At 41.4% G+C, this 17,820-nt stretch overlaps 1 protein-coding gene across 3 annotated transcripts in view; it reads right to left on the reverse strand.

The window, feature by feature from the left end:
* SDK1 (sidekick cell adhesion molecule 1) overlaps window positions 1-17,820 on the reverse strand; it is a 640,423-nt gene that overhangs the window by 99,318 nt on the left and 523,285 nt on the right. For all 3 annotated transcript variants that reach the window (XM_067550834.1, XM_067550832.1, XM_067550831.1), the window contains 2 exons: window positions 4,282-4,391; window positions 1,171-1,321 (listed from right to left, as the gene is read on the reverse strand). In XM_067550834.1, coding sequence (XP_067406935.1) covers window positions 1,171-1,321; window positions 4,282-4,391 — 261 coding nt within the window. The remainder of the gene's footprint in view (window positions 1-1,170; window positions 1,322-4,281; window positions 4,392-17,820) is intronic.

The raw sequence follows: 17,820 nt of genomic DNA on the forward strand, positions 1-17,820 counted from the left end.
CCAAGGACCACACAAGTTCTGGGAGCCATTTGGAAGCTCGAATCTCTCCTTTCCAATGGAATAAAGCTCCTATTTACTCCTGCTGAACCACAGGATTATGGACTTTAAAGCTGTAACATGTTTAGCACAGAAAAGCTGTCAATTGTGCAGAGCCAAATCCTGTCCATTCTGCATTTTAGATCAAGTTAATCTGAGGAGAAGATTCCACTTTGGGGGAGGTGGGCAGGAGGAGGAGAAGGAACTATTTTGGGAGCAGATTCATTATTTAGAAAGGCTTAAGGGAGTTAGAATATTAGAGTAAGTCCCAGTGAGATATTTTCATGGGCAACTGAGGCAGTCAAAAGTGCATAATAAATTAATCTATCAATGGCTCTGCAATTAATCACCTGCTTCTACAATTTATCACATAGCTACACAACTTATCACCTGGATACAGAGTGTGTGTGTGTGTGTGTGTGTATGTGTGTGTGTGTGTGTGTGTGTGTGTGTGCGCGCGCGCGCGCTCTGCTCTCCTTTACACTGGCATAAAACCAGAGTAACTCTCTTCAAATGAAGGGTGTTACTCTAGATATATATCAGTAACTTAGGAGCAGCATTTAACTTATTACAATGGTAGTTCATTAACAATATATCATTCTAGCATATTTCTGTTTTTTCCTATGGACAACTCATTTCATTGTCCCTTCATCATCATGTGATCAACCTCTTTTGTAATGATCTCACCTGGCCCCCTCCCAACCTAGCTGCCATCTCTCTATTATAAGTATTTGCAAGATCAGCATATTTTAGTGATTGCTTAGACAATCAGAATTCAGTGAAGAACTTTGCAATAAGAAGCAGCAAATTAGATCAAGTATTCATATCGCTGTATGTGATGCCTGAAGCTGAGGACACAGAGCGCCTCAAAAGCCAAGGCACTAACATCTCTGGCCTTTTACACAAGATGTATATTTCTTTTGTAAGCGAGGGCAGTGGGGAATTGAGGTCATTAATAAGGCACTTAGATATATCTCAGATTTCAGACTGTTTGGGAAATGGAATAGTTTTGCTATTGCTCTTTGGGTCAAATGTATGAAAAAGGAATTAATGAACTTTGGACATATTTTTGGGAGAAACTGACACCTCAAATGTCAGCATCCTCCCCAGACTCTCCAATTTACATTAACTCACCACCCATCGGATCCACAGACTAGTCTCACTGGCAGTACGCACAGTAACGCTCCCTGGTGCAACATCTGGTGGTGCCTGTAGTGTCTGGATGACACGAGATGGTTGACTGAGCGGGCTTTGGCCAACAACATTCACCTGCCTCATCCGGAATCTAAAGCATAAAGAAAGCACACTGCAAACATGTTCCAAAGCAAAGCTAACCTGAAAACCGAACACATGCTATTTCTCGCCCAGGACTATACCACCGTGAAAAAAAAAATCAGGCTTTCACCAACATGAGACATAAAGGCTATTGCTCATGGGTGCCCCTTTCATTCATTGCTGTGTCCACTACTGCAACAATGGCAAGATCATCAAAATTAGACTAATTTAGTGTCTCTTAGAAACACAGATGGACAATCTGAGGAGATTATGTTAATTACACCAAAACTGAGGAGGTTATACCAGCATTAACTGATATTCCCTTGAGATGTCTTCATGATTTACATTCAGAAAAAGCGTTACAAATATCAGTATCTGGGTATCATCATTTCTTTTCAAATATCAGAAATGCATCAGTGATATTTCCCTTCAATGTCAATTCAAAGAGGGCTGATATATCTCTGTAGATTGCCTTGTCTCCTTTCCTGCACAAGAATGATTATGTTACTCAATACGGATACACACTTTAAAAGCCATCCTGTTTTCACCAAATGATCTCTTCTATAGCAGGAGTCCCTATAGGAGCTTGAAAACCTTTTTCAGTTTCATAAGGAATCACAAAAAAGTTAAGACTTGCTCTAGGCTTCAGATACCCACAGTTGTTATAAACACAGGAGGGTCCTGCAGTTCCAAATATTTGAGGCTAGCATGTAGCTGCTCAACTTGTTGATATTCAACAGTGGATATCTGGCTGTAATGATTGGACTTGGGTAAGAGTTGAGCTAGAATTGCTATTCTGTAGAGCACCTTTTAGCTATCTGCTTTGATCACTTTAGGAAGTGCATTAAAAGCAACACATTAAACAAACACGTTCCCTAATTTCACACTCAAACATTGGCAAAGACTGTAGAAAAGAAGCTCAATGGACAAAGACTGTCTAACTGAGCATTAGCACTCATGATTTATCCCTTCAGCGTGCTGTAACTACAGCTGACAGGAAAGAGCACCACTCAGTTTTGCAGCAGTTTTTGAGGTTTTTAAAATTTGTTTGTTCCAACGTTGCAATTTTTTTCATGAAAACAGAATAGTGTCGAAATGTGTGTGAGAGAGAGAGAGCAAGCGAGCACAAGCGAGCGTGTGTGTAGGTAGTCTGGTGGTAGGGCACTGGCCAGGGATGTGGGAGACCCAGATTTAAATCCCTACTCTGTTTTTTTCAAAGCAGAGTTTTTCATCTCTGACCACTCTGCTTCAGGCAGGGCAGGGAGTTAAATCTGAGTCTTCTACATTCCAGGCCAGTGCCCTAACCACCAGGCTAAGGAGTGCAAGAAGGCCCCCCTCCACCCAGCTCTAGCTATAACATTGTGCCTCACCTGGAAGTACAATACCATTGATAAGCTCAAGGATGTGGTGACAGCTGTGAAATTCATCTCTTTCAATCATCCTATGACTAGAGCTAGGTGAATATCCAGTCTGCAGGCAATTTGGGGGGGGAAATGGTTTCGGGCCAAACTGAAAATGACCGTTTTTGAAATTTTTTTGGCAAATTGAAAAGACTTGAACGTACATGAAACATTTCAGCAATGTTGAAATGTCTTAGACCCAAACATTTCTGTTTAGCTTTTCCGGAATTTTGACCAAAGGAAAAGACTAGATTCACAGAGGAGGTGATGGTACAGATGCATTCCTTATAAATTTTAGTCCTCACGTGGGATGGGGGAGACTTGGGCTCAGTTTCCCTCTCTACCTAATGTGGAGACAGGAATGGAACCTGGGTCTCCCCCATTACAAGAGAGAGCCCTAGCCACTGGGCTATGGGATGAGGTTCGGGTATGAGACTTTCCGTCTCTCCTCTTGAAGCTACCCTTTTTATATAAACAATTAAAGAGTCACTGGAGTAAGGATTTGAACTTGTGTCTTTCACAGTCTACATGAGTGCCCTAACTACCAGGCCATTAATCATTCTTACTCTCTTTCCTTGGTCCAATGACTATCCATTGTCCTCATGAAAGACTACAAAAAACATCCTGATCATTTTTTTCCCTAAAATTGCCATATTAGAAATCTCCTGTATCTTGAAATAGCTTGTAGAAACTCTTGGAAGGTCAGTATGTATCATATAAAACTGAGTGATAATATACTGTGCTGGGGAGGAAGAGTCCAACATGCTCCAGAGAATTTTTACTAAATGATAAGTTCTTTACCTTGTTTATACCTTATCACTTAGCAACTTACAGTATCATGTGACTCAGATAACAGGTCTTTCAGTGCTGTGAAAGTGGGCAATGTCTGTAGCAAACTGCATTGCCTTGGCTGCCAGAAGTTCCTGATTACTAAGCCTTTTATTGGTAGGGTATTTCATACAGACATTTTGCATTAGGATTTGGCATCTCCATTTTCAGACCTTGTCTATACTAGAAAATTGCACCAGTTTAAATTGGATGCACTAAAAGTGGTTTAAACATTACATATATTGATTTAGCTTAATTTGGTATATTCCGGTAAACAATTAAACCAATTTAAATGACCAAATTAAGCTAAATCAGTAGAAGCATCTTTAAACTGATGTAAGTGTGTAAATATTAGGAGACTGCGCTGGTTTAACTAGGTGGATCTGTAATCAGTTTTAGTTAAACTGGTGCATACTTTCCATATAGACAAGGTCTCAGCCTCATGGTCTAAGAAGTTACTTAATAGCATTATTTAGTTGGTTTATTCCCCTTTGTTATTTTACTATGTGTATGTTACAATTTAAATGCACCAAACAGGTTGGTTTAAGAGTATACTATCATGGGGGGTGAACTTAAACTGGTACAATTTTCTAGTATAGACAAGGTTTGAGAATGGGGATGACAAATCCTAATGCAAAATGCCTGTATGAAACTACAGTCAGCTGCTTATGAATGGAAAGGCTGTTCCATGCTACAGTTTTCTAGACTGTTGATGTTGCATTTATTTACCAGCTGTTCTCACCTGTAATGAGTGTATGGAATGAGGTTTGGTATCTCCAGCATCTGGGCATCAGGTTCATTCTCCACCTCATATAGCCTCACCCACTCCTCCTCGTCTCCTAGAACACCAACCTATAGTTGAGAAATGCAGGAACAAATGTTAACCAGACAACACAGTGTCCACATTGGCAACATGTGTAATTGCTGCAGAGGAAGGGCAGATATCTTTAAATCAATACCAACTAGCCAATATTTGCTTTATGTGCTGTGGCGCGCAACAATGGTAAATATGAAACAGTGGCACTTTCAGGCTTCCTTATCTACTGCTGGGATTTCACTTTTGATTCATTATGAGGCCAACTGCAGACACACATCACAACAAACCAAAGTAAGGAGGGCTAAAGCCATGTTTGATTCATCTGCATGTTATTTCTAGATGACAAAAGTGTTGGCTAGTGTTATAATGAAAATGAACAGTTGACTTCATAAGGATAAGTTTCATTAACGGATGCAGATTCACTGGACCTGAGTGGAGGCAAAGCAGTGCTCCCAGTAATGAAGACAGAGAAACAAAAGGAGACAGAGTAAAGGAGCTTTGTGCTGTGCTGGGACCACGCTGCACTCAGACCGCTCCTCTATGTGCAATGCTTTGTATTAATTAATCACTGTGTGTGGCCAAAAGCCAGCTCAGCACAGCCCCGCAGCAAGCATAGTGCTAGCAGGGGCAGAAGAGTCATGGGAATTTAAAGCATTACTTTCCACATGACATCTCCAGGGAAAAACTGAAGCAGGAACTGCCAGGACTTAAAAGAGAGAGACCAATGGATAAGAGAGGGGCCAGCGTCTGGCACAGGGTCTGAAAAGCTGGCAGCAACAGTAGGCTGAAGATTGGATCAGGGCTGATAGAGTGGTAGCAAGGATCTTGAGAGGGAGCTGGAAGAGAGTGAGAGGAGGGTTAGGTAGCAATTTGGTGACTCAGGAGTGCAGGAACACAGAGGGTCTCAGATGGAGCCCTCTAATATAATCTTACTCCTGCTAACACCACACAGGAATTCTGCATTCCACTTACCCTTCTGTGAACAAAATGTCTCTTTAAATGAGGGAAGTGAGACTTGTTCACTTTTTATGGCAACAGATTCTGGAAGGCTATTGGGTACTAGTATACATTGTCTATCAAGATACTTATATGGCCCCATCACTGTAATATCTAGCACTGCCAACTATTTAAAATAGAAATAAATCTCTACCTCATTCTCGTTCTTCTTATAGGAGAAGTAGCTTGTTTTATAGTTTTCGTGTGTATGAGTTGGTATACGATGTGTCTGAGTTTGTGCATGGAGAAACGGAAGAAAGGAAACAGAAGAAATGAGTTTTGTGTTTGATTCAGAAAGTGATTGGTTTTATGTTCATTCTGGTGGATAACTGCTTTCATGGAGAGTTATGGTCCGGTGGGAGAGGAGGTCTCTCAGGTTGCTAGGGACAGCAAAGAGCTAGAAACTTCTTACAGAAAAAATAAAGTCCAGGAAATTTTGAACACTGTGTGAAGATCCCAATTGTGTTAATTACAGAGATTTTTGCAAAGTACAGGGGCACAGAAGCACAGGGAAGGCCTCACAAGTCGTATCTCCCCTCTGAAATTGAACAGCCCCAGACTGGGGCCAAGGAATAAACATCTGAAAAAGAAAAGTTTTCTTTAACAACTCCAAGTGGGGAGAGGGCTGAATTTTTATGAGAGAAGCAGAGAATGCTTCCTAATGAAAAGTTTTGATTAATTTTGTGGGAAATCTTTAGTAAATGGTAATTTTTGCAAGGCTCCTGGCTCATAATGATATCACCTCAAAGTGCTACAGTAACTCTGTAGTAACAATCCATAATGTTTCAAATTCTTCTTCTGTCTCCTGCAGTGATTTAGATTCTTCTTTTTAAACCTTAAGAACAATAGCCCATTAAAATATTTCTTGTCGAGCAAAACACACTACAGGTTTCAATCCATATGTAGTGGTACAAGTCATTAATTTACATTAAGGACCACATGGTTCAACCACAGAGGCCAATGAGACTTTGTGAACAATTGACATTGAATCAAGCTTGAGAGGTGTCCAATTCCCTGTCTGTTTTGCAGGTATGCATTTACCAACTGGCTGTGAAACTGGAGACATTAAGAGTCTTTCACTGATTAGGTAAGGTCTTGGCGAGATTCAGAAAGGATCTCCCAAGTGAGACCCTGTATCAGAATAAAGCTCTCTCTATTAGATAAGGATGAGGCAGTCTCTGAGAAGATAGACAGACCCAGGAACAGTCTGGCACACTGGAAGCTTCCTCACTATAAAGCCAGCTGGGTAACAGGTGACATACTACCTGCTTCAGGGCCTTGGAGGCTATGGGCAGACTGGTTTTACAGACAGTAATTATGAACCTTGTTGAAGACCTGTACACTGCTGAAAGATAAAAAAGGGTGGGGGATGAAAGGAGGGGGAGAGGAGCAAACAACTGCAGGAGAGGCTCAGGTCTCTCAGTAGAACTTTGAGTCTGTATTCTAGTTTTTCTTCAGAGAACTCCTTTTATGGAAACCCACCAATATCCTACCTATCTTCTAGTATCCTGGTATCAGCAGGAGAGCAACTTCCACAGGACCTCATCCTACCTCTACTGATGTCAATAGTAGAACTCTGAGTGTACTTCCCCTGTCTAAGAGCCAAATGAAGACAACTGGAGGGTTTTGTGGATGAATGGACAGACCTAAATATAAATAGCTGTAGGCCATTGTTAATTATGTCAGGAATCAGGCTAATAACAGAATGAGCAGAAGTAGATTTTTGTGCTAAACTGTTTTGATGTCTCTAACAGGGTCCCAAGTTCCAACACAGAGATGCAGAAGTTTTTTGGTGACTCAACCTGATATCTGGTTCTAGGAGCAACCCTGCACAGAGATGCAGTTATTTTTGCTAAATCACTCGGATGTCAGATCAGAAGGGTCCTATCAACTTCAAAGAGAGGAGTATAAAAGGAACTGCCTCAAACAGAGAGAACTAAGGGCATGGACAGAGGGTTCCTTCCTGGGAAAACAATTCTTTAGGAACAGGAGGAAGTTTAGGTTGAGGCTTATATTTTGTTGCTGTTGTTTCAGATGACAATAAAAACAACCCCAGGAAAGGATTAAGCCTGGAACAGACCCACACACATATATATGAGTGTACTGTGTTAGTAGCAAGTTTGGAATGCTCCCCCTGTTTATAATGCCCTTGCAGACCTTTCAGGTGCTGTCTGAATGCAAACTCTTCAATGCAAGGGACTGTCTTGTAGTTTGCATCTGAACAGTGCCCAGCACAAAGGGTCCACAATCCTGACTAGGGCCTGTGGGTGCTACAGTAATACAAATATAATAATGCCCATCAACCCATTTCTTTTAGGCCACTAAACAATCATCAGCCCTCACATAATCAGGGCTGGCCCTAAAACCAAATGGTGCACCAGGCAAGAAGAGTCTTTGGCGACCCCCACTCCATTTCTTAAACTTTTAAATACCTTATTTTTTATTCGATATATAGATATCTCTGGAGTTTCGTTAAATATGTCCTTTATTAGTGGCTACTTATACTCCTCAAGTCTTAAACAAGTACACGTTCACAATTACACAATAAAACAAGGTTCACAATATCACAGCTGGGCTCCCACTTCATTTCACTTCCTTCTTTATCTTACTGACTGATGGTGACACCCCACCCCTTATATACCCCGAGGGCATAGCTGACAACATTCTAGGAGCTTTGAGGAAAATGTAGTTCTCAGAAAGTCTGGAAGGTTCCACGAGATTCTGCAAAAGTCCAGAATATTCTAGGAGGTTGGTGAAAAATGAATCCGCATACAGAATACCTGAAACATTTTACTTCAAACATTCTATTTTCCCTTTTGTTGCTAACAACAAAAACAGAACCCTGAGACTGGCACCCCCCAAGCTTGGCACCTGCCCCTAAATCTGGCCCTAAAAATGATGATAGGTATTGTTCATTTCCAACCTGGCATTTTGACTGATGCCCGAAGTGCTTAAGGCTCCATTCTGTTGCCAAAGCCTTCAGCCATCCAGTCCCTCTGCCAAGAGAATCGGCAGCAAAAGGGTAATACCCCATATGTTTTTAGAAATCAGACAATATAGAACAGTAGCAGATTTATAATTCTAACCAATTATCATTAAATATTGGAGTGAAAAAATCAGTGGTGTTCACTTCTTCACTTTTACAAGAAATGCTAATACAAAGGGTGAAAATTGTTCCAAACCTGAGAATGGTTATCAAGTACTAACCACTGTTAATGGAACACAATGTTTCCATGAGTACATCTACACTGCAATTAAAAACTTGTGCCAGCTGAATCAGGCTCATGGGGCTCAAGCTAAGGGGCTGTTTAATTACAGTTTAGACCTTCAGACTTGGGCTGGAGCCCAGGCTCTAGGACCCAGCGAGGTAGGAGCCCAAGCTCAAACATCTACACTGCAATTAAACAGCTCCTTATCCCAATCCTGAATTGGGAAGAGCGGGCCAGCCATGGGTATCTAATTGTAGTGTAGACATATCTGTTAGAGAGGCAACTTGTGTTCTGCTATAGTTCAGGATGTGTCACAGTTTTCATTGTAGAGGTTTCTAATTCAGTCATTTGAAGTCACTTTGGGATAAAATTTGGTATGGATGTTGTCAGCCTAGATACAATATTTTCCTTCCAAAAGAGTATTTAAAAATTGATTCAGTCATTTTTTATTTAAAGATCAGCAAAAGTCTAAAACTGCCAGAGTTTCAGACACTTTATTTACAAGCTCTAAAGTGAAAATGACATCAAGAGAAGTACCTTATACAACAGATGAATCCTAATAGCTCCATTGACATTGAGGCTTTGATTTAACATGTGAAATAAGAGTAATTCACAGTTAAAGTTACCACTTCATTCTTAACTCACTGTAGTTATGGCTCCATATTGTGTTATTCCTGGGTTGAAAAATCTGTTTTCCAGTTCTGACAGCATTCTCTAGGATATGTACAGGAAATCTCTCTCAAACCAGCAGAAATCGTTTAAGTATGCTCTCTGTAGCTCAGCACACGACTTGTACTTCCACAATTCTGAGATCCCGTTAAATAGAGTTGTGGCCGCCTTGTAGAGCCTCCTCCTGCTTAAATGTGGCACAGCCAGTGCTCCCTCCCTCAGTTTCCTTCCTTGAAGTGGGTCTCCTCAGCCTTACACACACAGGTCAGTTCAAAGATGCGACTTGGCCCTCCAGCCATGTCAAAAACAAACTTAACCCCTTCTGGGGTAACAAGAGTTCAACTGAAAAGGCCAAACAAACAAAATGGTTCTTCCACTCTTTGTGGGCTTTTCTTCAGTCTGCCCTGCAAGCCTGGTTCCTTGCCCCTCTGGGCTACCATTCCACCCTTTCCCTGCTCCAGTATAGAAAATTCAGCCCCCAGGCCAGTTCACCTGAAGTACTGTTCTCAGCCCCTGTTGAGTTCTGTTCCTTGCATCCTTCCCTGCTCCACTGTAGAGCACTGGCCCCCAGGCTGGTTACTCTGGAGTGCCCAGTTTCCTGCAGATCCTGGCTCATGGCTTCTGTAGGAGCCAAACTTGCTCCCTGTGATTCCTCCCCAAATAGATCTCTCTAAGCTCTTTTATGAGGACCAGCTGTTCATCAAGTTATCACATGACCCCTTTGGTCCCATCCCCTCAGGCTGAAAAGCAGCTAATAATTTCTGGCCTGGGGGAGGGTGGGGGGATGGCCCCATCTTCCCTTAAAGAGGCCAGTCACACCATGACATCATGTAATACCTAATCCCAGTGGGACCTCATACTTTGCTCACAAGTCTTCTACTCACTTTGCAACAGCATTATTGATACCTACAGTGAATCAAACTTGACAGCTGTTAACATAATACTCATCTGCTTTGATGGGATGGGTAAAACACCCAGCAAGACACTCTCACTGTGATGTCATTTACACATGACTCCTGCCAGAGTCCCAGAAAATCAAGCAAGAGAAAAATAGGAGGAAACTAGACTGCAGCATAGAGGGAATCCAAACGTGAAACAATGAGGAACAATAGCAAGGATTCAAAACATTTTTAGTGGGGAACTGCCCCCAAAATTCTGTAGCATACACATCCTTTATGATAGGCACTGAATATATCTTGGAGTACATGGTGGTGTGTGGCCATATGAAGGATTTATTGGCGTGAGTTTGTGATGGCCACATTACTCAACAGCGGCAAAGTCACAAATCAGTTATTCTGAACAGGTGTCAATAAAGCCTTTGTGCCACACCACACCTTCTTCTACTTGGCTTATGCTGGATAGGTCACAGAAAACTGATTTTAAGAATATTTTTTAAAAGGTCTTCCTACTATTTTTTGTACTTCTGATTTGGAAATCCAGTTTGCTTTAGTACTACGGGTCTGGCTGTACAAAATGAAAGAGAAAAATTACTGCTAATAAATTTTAATAAACCTCTTAAGAAGTATGCAATGTAGATTTACTATAAATTAGAGTGATGAAATATTAATGTTTGATATCACAATACCAGCCAAAGTTAGAAAATTAAAGGTCTGGATTCTTTTTTCACTTTCCTTGGTGTAAATCAGGAGTAACTCTATTGACATCAGTGGAGATACACATGTGGTCAGGAGGAGAGAATCAGCATATTACTTGCAAGCTGGGATTCCCAGCTCCCCCATATTATAAAACAAGTGTTTTTTGCTCCCAAAGTTCATGCAGTATTAGACATTAAAAAGGTCACTCATCCAAAATTGAATATAACATGTCCCGGACCTGCTCTTATCTGACTCAGCCTCTTACCACATACGGGAAGAAAGAAGGAAACTTTTCTGTGCCAGGTTGTTGTTATATATACAGACAACAACAGATGTAGGTTGTTTGTAGTGGCTTGGAGATTGGAACTAAACCCAGCAGAGATGGAATAGTGGGCTGAGTGCAGGGACTGAAGTCAAAAGTTCAAAGTAAATTAAACTTATTCCATGGTTGAAGAAATAAAGGAAAATAATCTCATGGTTACCAAGCTCACATAAAGCATGCGGAGTGTGAGAATGCAATATCATTCATAGGTCAGCTGAGACCTCAATCATGCTGTCATGAGCACACAGTAAGGGGCAGCACAACAATGCACAACAAGAGGAGCTACAGCCTGGGAAGGAGATTGTTCCCCCGCACCTACAAAGGGAGTGAATGGTACTAAGTCTATACTTGATACATTCCCTTAGTCACTGCCAGTGCAGTCCAGTCTCGCCCTATTCCACACCATCACAGCTCACCTGCATGGGGTAGGGGTAGGGCACATAGTGGCTTTATCCTAATGCACAGTTATCCATGATGTAAATGGCCAGTGCATGGCTTATTGCATAATGGCCAGTAAATACCTTACTGCATAAGCTAGGCCACAATTTGGCCCTAAATGAATTATTCATAATGAATAATTCATTTGACAAAATCAGCTTCTCCCTATATTCTTGAGATATCCATGAGCATACTGCAGTTTCCTCAGATTGATGCTTTATTCTAAATTAATCAGCACTTTTTTCATCAATTCTTTTTACTGTATAGATTGGCTGCGTACAGTTCACTGCAAGCAATTAATCCTCAGTAAACACGATCTGTGCTGGTTGGTTGTGATTGCTTGCATAAGTCACCTGGTTTTATATCCATTCCCTGATTATATGAATTACACACATCCAAGCTGGTTTTTGCTACGAATATTCATTCATTAGAACAGTGGTTTTCAACCTGTGGTCCACAGACTATGTCTAAGATTTCCAAACGGGTCCATACCTCCATTTGAAATGTGTAGGGGTCTGCAAATTTAAAAAAGGTTGAAAACCACTGCATTAGAATATAACATTTATCTTCTCATGCAAGCATGCAAACGAAGTCCACATTCTGCAAATACTTGTGCTAGTAAGACCAGTTCATTCAAGTGTTTTTGGAAAGCAAACACAAAAGGGGAGCAAACATGCCCAAAGCAAATTCATTTTCCAATCTAATCAAATATTTATGGAATTTTTTGTTTTGTTTTACATTTACTCAGCTCTCGTTGATTGATAGAAAAAGAGAACACATGATGATGTAACGGTGTGGCACCCACCTCTTACAAGTGCCACCCTGGTCGTGTACGTGTGTCTGCACTCTCTCTGTTTCCTCTGCTCACAGCGCCCCCTGCCAGCCACTGCATTTGTCCGATGGGTATTTGGTGACCCAGCCCTCTGCTAAGCCAGACACAGTTGTGTGCGAAACAAGACAAATCCCTTCCGAGGTACACGTTCCAATCAGGGCTACCTCAAAGCCCTCAGTATTGTCCTGCAGCCCTCGCCAGCCTAAGTCATTCAATAGTCCAACAGGGCCCATCACGGTACCCCACGGCCCTGCAAAGGTTCCTGCTCTGGAATGGAGCAGCACCCTCCCCCCAGGTTTCCTCCCTGGAGGCTCTTCATCTGCCCTTCAGTCCTCTGACCCTTTCTCTCCAGCTGGGTCAGTCTCAGTTCAGCCCCCTTCCGGGGGTGTAACAGTTCCAGATGCTGCCCTTCCCTAGGCCTCTTTAAATGCCCTTTCTCAGGGCATAGCCATTACCCCAGTGGCTGTCAGGCCCGCTCACTACTCCAGGTCCCAACCCAGGGACCCTCTAAGTATCAGCCATGTGTCACATCCCTCTACCTAACTGTAAGTACCTGCATTTCCCTGGGCCAGTTCCCCACAGCCCTTATCTTTCCGTAAGTCCCAGCAGACCAGCCAGTTGCTCTTCCTCACTCCCGTGATCCCTACTAGCACCGAGCTGTCCATTGTGCTGAAGGTCTCTTTAATCAGCCAAGAGCAAACTATACACTCCTCTAGCTCCAGCAAGGAACTGCCTATCTCTGGCTCTGCAGCTCCTTTTCATAGGGCCCTTCTTGGCCCTCATTGGCTGCTTTTCCTGCAGCCACTCTAGCCTGCTTGGAGGACCTCTCCACTGCTCCTTTCCTAGGATGTGTGGGGCAAGAGCACGAGGCCTCCAGCATGGGGCCTCTGGGCCTAGTCAGCCGATCACAGATGGGTTTACTTGCATGATTTTCACATAATGTTAATTTTTAAAAATGTGTTGGTTTTAGTGTTCATATTCTCCTGTCTGCCTTCGTACCATAATTCCCATAGTATAGACCTCAAACAAATTTTAAAATTATTTAGAGACCTCCACAAATGATCTCAAACTCTTTCAATACCAGTGTCACAATAATATAAACACTTGTTTCTAGCCTTCAGATTCTACTAGATGTTGTTCTTCAAAGCTTTCAGTGGTCAAAGACTGAATATTGGCTGACCTGCACTCCATATTTGGGGGAAAGATCTAAATTTCTGGGACATGGGTGAAATCCTGGACCCACTGAAATCAATGGCAAAATTCCTCTGGACTTCTGTGGGGCAAGAATTTTCCCCATGGTGACTATTTGAAGCCAATCAATACAATAATAATTATAACGACAACTCATCACCTATGGAGCCTGATTCCACAAGGTACCAAGCAGTTCCTGAGAGCCCTTGATGCCCAGTCTGGTGACTCTTCACTAAACCAGGCTGCCTCCTTCATGAAGCTAAGGAAAGTAGAAGGTGCTCAGCACCTCTCAGAAGATGGTCAGCATCTTATAGGATCTGGCCCATGTGTATTCAAGCACACAAGCACGGGCTAAATATTCTTGCCTGTGGATCTAAAACAGTGATCCCGCACTGAAAACTGAAACATAAAGAGCACTTTTAAGACTGCATAAGAGAAAGCTAGTGATCCAAACATATAGCAAGCAATAACACTCCATGGTATGTATGTATACGGCATACCCACACAGCTGAGATGGGTTTGTCAGGTATGAAGCTTAAGGGGAACTCGAAAGAAAGATTTTAAAAACCAAATTATTTAAGTTCCTAAACTTAACTAAGTAGCTACTATTAGAGCTTTTGCTTGGTTTTTAAAAAGTCTTTTTTTATACCAAATATTGTGATATCATATGGCTAGGACCAGTCCAATGATTCTGACTGATATAAGTGATCTCACTAAAGACAACGGAACTACTTATAATGAGTAAGATTACTCCTATGAGTAAGGATTGCAGAATTAAGTCCTTGAATTGTGTTGAAGTATTTTATGTTTTCCAAAAATTTATAAACAAGTTTAAGAGATATCTCTAATCTAGCACTGTTAATGTGCAGACTAATGAAAACTGTTTCAAACAAAAGAATGCACTGCAAAATCAGTTTCTTCCCTGCTTATATGCCAATACCTCCATTCAGAGTTCTGTATTTCTCCTGGAAAAGCTGAGGACATCACTATCAGTGTAAAGCGACACAGAGAACTCCATCCACAACGCTTTCTCAGGTGAAAAAGATTCCACTTGCAGCAGAAATACAGATGTTTGAACTCAGGTATTGGCAGGTGGTAAAATCTTCCTGTTCACATTATGGATATTGAGTTCTGATTCTGATCTAAATTACACCACAGTAAATTAGCAGTGACTGCTCAAGTGCCCTCAGTCATCCCAGAGGTGATGGAATCCAGGACCAATATACAACCTAAGGCACATTACTACATTTATAACAGGCTGGAGGCCAGATCCTCAGCAGTAGCAGCACAGGAGTCCTTTGCACTCCTCTGATTATGGAGCATTCTGTGCAAAGGCTGAGCCTCTGACACATGAGAGCAACCTAAAGGCTACTCAAATTTGTTCTCATTACCAATAGCCATATCCCTTTTTCCCTGGCCATGCCCCCAACACAGGCAACCACTGAGAGTCCCCCCATAACAGGGGACTCATTTGGAGGCTGGAGACTCTGGACACAGCAACTATTATGTTGCTGTTGTAAAGCATGAAGGATTCTTTCTCCAAGAATCAGGCAGCACAGACAATACTGAAGAGGTTTATTCACGATACCGGGAAGTCTGATAAATCAGCTTCAACTTCCTGGTGTTACAGTGGTCAATTATATACACTTCCTTATCGATTACATAGTACGTTTTAAATTCTTTATCTATTCACTTACAAATACAGACATTGTCCCATCCGGAGAGACCAACACTGATAATGGTCGTTACATACATGCAGAGACACTTTAATCACTCTACTTACATCAAGGATGCTAGGGCAACACTCGGGGTCAGGGTAGGGTGGAGGAAGAAGTGGGGGTCCTTACAGATAGGTGGCAGATGAGACAGAATTCTAAAAGCAAATGTGCTGTTCTCATTGGAATTAGAATCAATAAGAGGACATCTGGCTTCCTGAGCCATCGGATACTTACACTAGCCATTGTCCTTGAGGATCAGGTATGCTCGTTAGCCATTTAAATGAGTTTCGACCTACAACTTGTTAGCTGAAAACAACCTCAAGCCTTACACTATAATGCACAAAGAAGAATTAAGTGGTTTTTAATTTTATTTTTAGGAATTAAATGTAATTGTATTGATACAACAGCCATTACCACCATCATGACTGCTACAGAGATGACAGTTTAAAACAGTTTTGTGATACTGTATTGTAAAAATTAGATGCTTGAATTTTAATCTAGTTGATAGAAACAGTAAAAGCTTTAGATTTGAAAACCATAGGCTGTTTCCACGTGTGCTTTAACTGTAACATTTAAATGTAAGTAGAAATGACAAAGGAAAAACACTGCCCTAAAACAGAGCCTTTGAAAAGTAAAATATAACAATATGAGAAACAAAAGAAGCTGTTCAGCTCTCTATACTGCCAGAGGCATGAAGAAAGCCTTGCTCAGACCAGCAATTTCTATTTTTAAACTCTCGGTTGTTTCCGTGTCATGGCACCAATGTAGCTGGGGCTTTCAGCAGATGCATCAGTGACTGGAAACATTCCTTCAGTAATTCATGAATGATAAATCGCAGGCAAAAAGCATCCCTGATTTAGCTGGGTTCTTTTTAATAGAATGCTACAATTAAAAGGGATCTGTGTCCACAAATATAATGCTACTAAAAACTGCAGTTGGGTCAATGAAGAGAATGACCAGAAAGACTATAAACCATGACTGCAGGTTTTTGGCTGTAACATAGTTCTAAAGCTTTAATGGACAAGTCCTTCCACCCTGTCTAGTCCAAACAGCCAGGCCTGGTGCAGAGGAGACATTCTGAGACAGCAATGGTAGAAGGAATCCTTCCTCATGCCCAAGCTGCACAGAAGTATGAGTGGTACTCCATGGACACTACTGGTGTGCCCAGTTCCATGGAGGATGATATGACTGGTGGATCTGTTTTTTTGCAGCCACCATTCTCACTCCTCCATCCAGGTTCTGCACCTTCCCTACCCACAAAATCCCTCTTTGTGAGGGAGCACACGCAGAGTTTCACTTCAGAGCAAGCATACTGTGTGGACATGCTGGGGCTCCAAAAATCCCCTTATCTGGCACAGAAGGCAGCCTCTATGCTCTGTTGCATCTGTGACCCTCCATGGATGTGGAGGAGAGGACAGGATTTTGCCCTTAATAGTTATTAAACTGTTTTAAGACTTTGAGTTCCATTTTATTTCAATGGTGTTTTGTGATCCAATGTAGCTCACATGGGTACAGAATTAACGAGTTTCCAGCAACACCTTTGTGGTGTCACAGGATAGAAATGCTGATCAGAATGTGCCAAACCATCAGATTATAGGATTTTGCCATTTCATTTTGTAATATGCAATAAAGAGAATGTCAATGGCTCAAAATGTACCAATTAGTTCACAACAATCTCATTACCAAGTGAATGTATTGTATCAACACATCTAAAGTGGTGACACTGATTGAAGAAAGCCAGCATTTGGTTTTAAAAACAGTTTATATTATTTATAGAGATTCGTGGCCAGAAAGGAAGAGGTGCAATTTATCTGTCAGGAGAACAACTGAGGAACGTATATTTCCTCCAAGGCATAATGACAGAAACAAGGAGGAATATTGTTTAAAACTAATGAAGAAGAGAATTCATCCTATATCTATCTATCTAAAGATGTGGACAGGAAATACAGACATATTTCATTACATAACAACACAGCTGTTGAGAGAGAGTCTACTTTATAAAGCAATTCATCCTATTCTTCCCCTTTGTAACACTAATAAACTAATAAACTAATACCCCAGGCATAGCACCTGATCTCAGATTTCCTTCATTAAAATTTAAAAAAAAACGTTGGACCTCAAACATGGAGAGTTTGTTTAGTTTATGTTTCATTTTACAATCTCCTGAAAACATACAATAAAGCTCCTTTCAAAGATCCATGTGAATTATTCAAAAGATGAGACCTCTCACATATATCATGTAGGGTAAATATCTTAGGACCCATACAAGAAATCTTCAGTTTGTTCCTCTGTTTCCTATGTTGATCTTTTTCTTCTGCCTGTGCACAGAAATTAAAACATACAGACCTCCCCTTCCTTTCTCTGGTTGTTCCATTGCCATCTCTTGGCTAATCTTTCTGAATTCTCTTGGGTTTTAACCTCTACCTTTTCTCCCAAGAGACCAAATGTCATCAAAACAGTCAGGCAACTGATTATTTGCTCAAGACCTTGTATA

The sequence above is a fragment of the Emydura macquarii genome, unplaced genomic scaffold (genome assembly GCF_026122565.2).
Source record: "Emydura macquarii macquarii isolate MOO-44397 ecotype Brisbane River unplaced genomic scaffold, CSIRO-AGI_Emac_v2 contig_1348, whole genome shotgun sequence".
NCBI lineage: Eukaryota > Metazoa > Chordata > Testudines > Chelidae > Emydura > Emydura macquarii.